Source organism: Chiloscyllium plagiosum, unplaced genomic scaffold (genome assembly GCF_004010195.1).
Source record: "Chiloscyllium plagiosum isolate BGI_BamShark_2017 unplaced genomic scaffold, ASM401019v2 scaf_10571, whole genome shotgun sequence".
Taxonomy (NCBI): Eukaryota; Metazoa; Chordata; class Chondrichthyes; order Orectolobiformes; family Hemiscylliidae; genus Chiloscyllium; species Chiloscyllium plagiosum.
Window position 1 is genome coordinate 25,017 of NW_025212619.1, and position 1,787 is coordinate 26,803.

The following is a 1,787-nucleotide window of genomic DNA, read 5'->3' on the forward strand; positions in this document are numbered from 1 at the left end:
CATTACATTTTTAGATGTGGATGAATGTCTTGACCCTAATGTGTGTTCCTGGAAAAACAACACCATGTGTGTCAATACTGTTGGATCGTACAACTGTATATGTCGAGCAGGATATGAAGGCCCCAACTGCACAGGTGAGGGATGTAATTCTATAGACACATAGAATTACATCAATGTGTCCTTGTAATTCAATGACAGCAATTGTACCTACTGGCATTTTTAATTCAGCAAAAATGAGATGATGAATATCCTGAGATTGAAATTCATGAAAGAACCAGACAAATAATGGGCGAGAATCAGAGACTCAATGAGGCCCATTGCTTTCATTCAAATTTTTGGACATTCAAAACAAATGGTTGTGTTGATATAGGTGTGATATAGCAAAATAGTGAATGATTACTTTAAGAATGGGGAAAATAATTTATTGTGAATGTATTCAGTCTAAATATGATATGATTTCCAACAAAAATATCTCTCCTTACAGCTGAGATATTGGTCAGGATGTTATGTTGTTTTGTGCCTGGAGACTTTTATTGCATTGAATGTCTAATTTCTCAGCAACTATCATGAACAAATGTTCAAAAAAAGGAAAAATTGATGACAAAATAACTGAAGTTGAAATTGTGTCCCGTAAATCAGAGGATGGGGAATCTCCCAAGCACACTGCCTTAGTTGTATCTCTGTGAAACAAAGGGTATTCACTTTCAGAAGTTTCTTTGATCACCCTCTATCTGTATCTGATGGGTGATAAACAGGTGGAGAGACTCAGGCTCACACACAGGAAGGTTATGAGTGCAGTAAGGTATACAAGGAGAAAAATTGATGTTTTGCTTGAGGGACAGTTCTGTCACTTTTCGACTACCTTATGATCACCTATCAAAGTGGAGAAGCCTGTCGAATCATTTCTTCTATAAGCTATCCTCAAGACTTCACAAACCGAATGCTCCAAATGTACTTAACCAGAATTAACTCGCCCTGTGAAAACAAATTGCAAAACCTCCAACAGCATTGATTAGATAAATGCTCTTCTTTATCGATGGATGCTTTAATTAAAATCCCAAAAGAGAGAAAGGTAAAGGACGCTTGCTACCACAAATGCAGCTTTGGGGAATTACATGTGACCATTTTGGAATAAATTTGGAAACCATAATATACTATTGACTTACTATTTCTGCATTTTTGCTTCAGATGTGGATGAATGTCTTGACAATGATATCTGTTCATGGAAAAACAACAGCAAATGTGTGAATACTGATGGCTCTTTCAATTGTTCATGCGTAAAGGGATACAGTGGTCACAACTGCACAGGTGAGGACTGGAATTCTGTTGCAATCTGTATCCTTCAAGGAACTCATCTTTCAACAATTATTCTCGAAGTTTTGATATTCTGAATAAAACATCACATTCATAATATTAAAGGAAGACATTTTTCAAAAAGTACACACAAATCAATATTACTATGTTTGAATATAATTTAACAAGTGTGATTTTATAACGTCCCTCTTATCTTCAAAATTACACCTACTTCTTGTAGGAAGCTATATTTATTTCCTCATAATTATTCCATTATACCTACCTCTGTCACTGAATTCCCATCAGCATATTCTGCTTTTTCTTTGACAGAGAACTGCTGCTTTACTCTCCCCATGATCCTCCAAATAATGCAACAAATGCACCTTCTCAATCCTCAGTTATATCCCCACATCCCCAAGGAACGTCAGTGGAGATCACTGAGTTGCTTTATACTTTTTAGGCCCATCTAGTGTGTATTATCCCAGCTGCTGGCA

The 1,787-nt window shown here is 36.4% G+C and overlaps 1 protein-coding gene across 1 annotated transcript in view; it reads left to right on the forward strand.

The window, feature by feature from the left end:
* Positions 1-1,391, forward strand: part of LOC122547422 (latent-transforming growth factor beta-binding protein 4-like) — a gene marked incomplete at its 5' end in the record, with an annotated part of 25,570 nt that extends 24,179 nt beyond the window's left edge. Inside the window, 2 exons of the mRNA XM_043686046.1 lie at positions 15-134; positions 1,189-1,391. Coding sequence (XP_043541981.1) covers positions 15-134; positions 1,189-1,391 — 323 coding nt within the window. The remainder of the gene's footprint in view (positions 1-14; positions 135-1,188) is intronic.
* Positions 1,392-1,787: the final 396 nt, after the last annotated feature.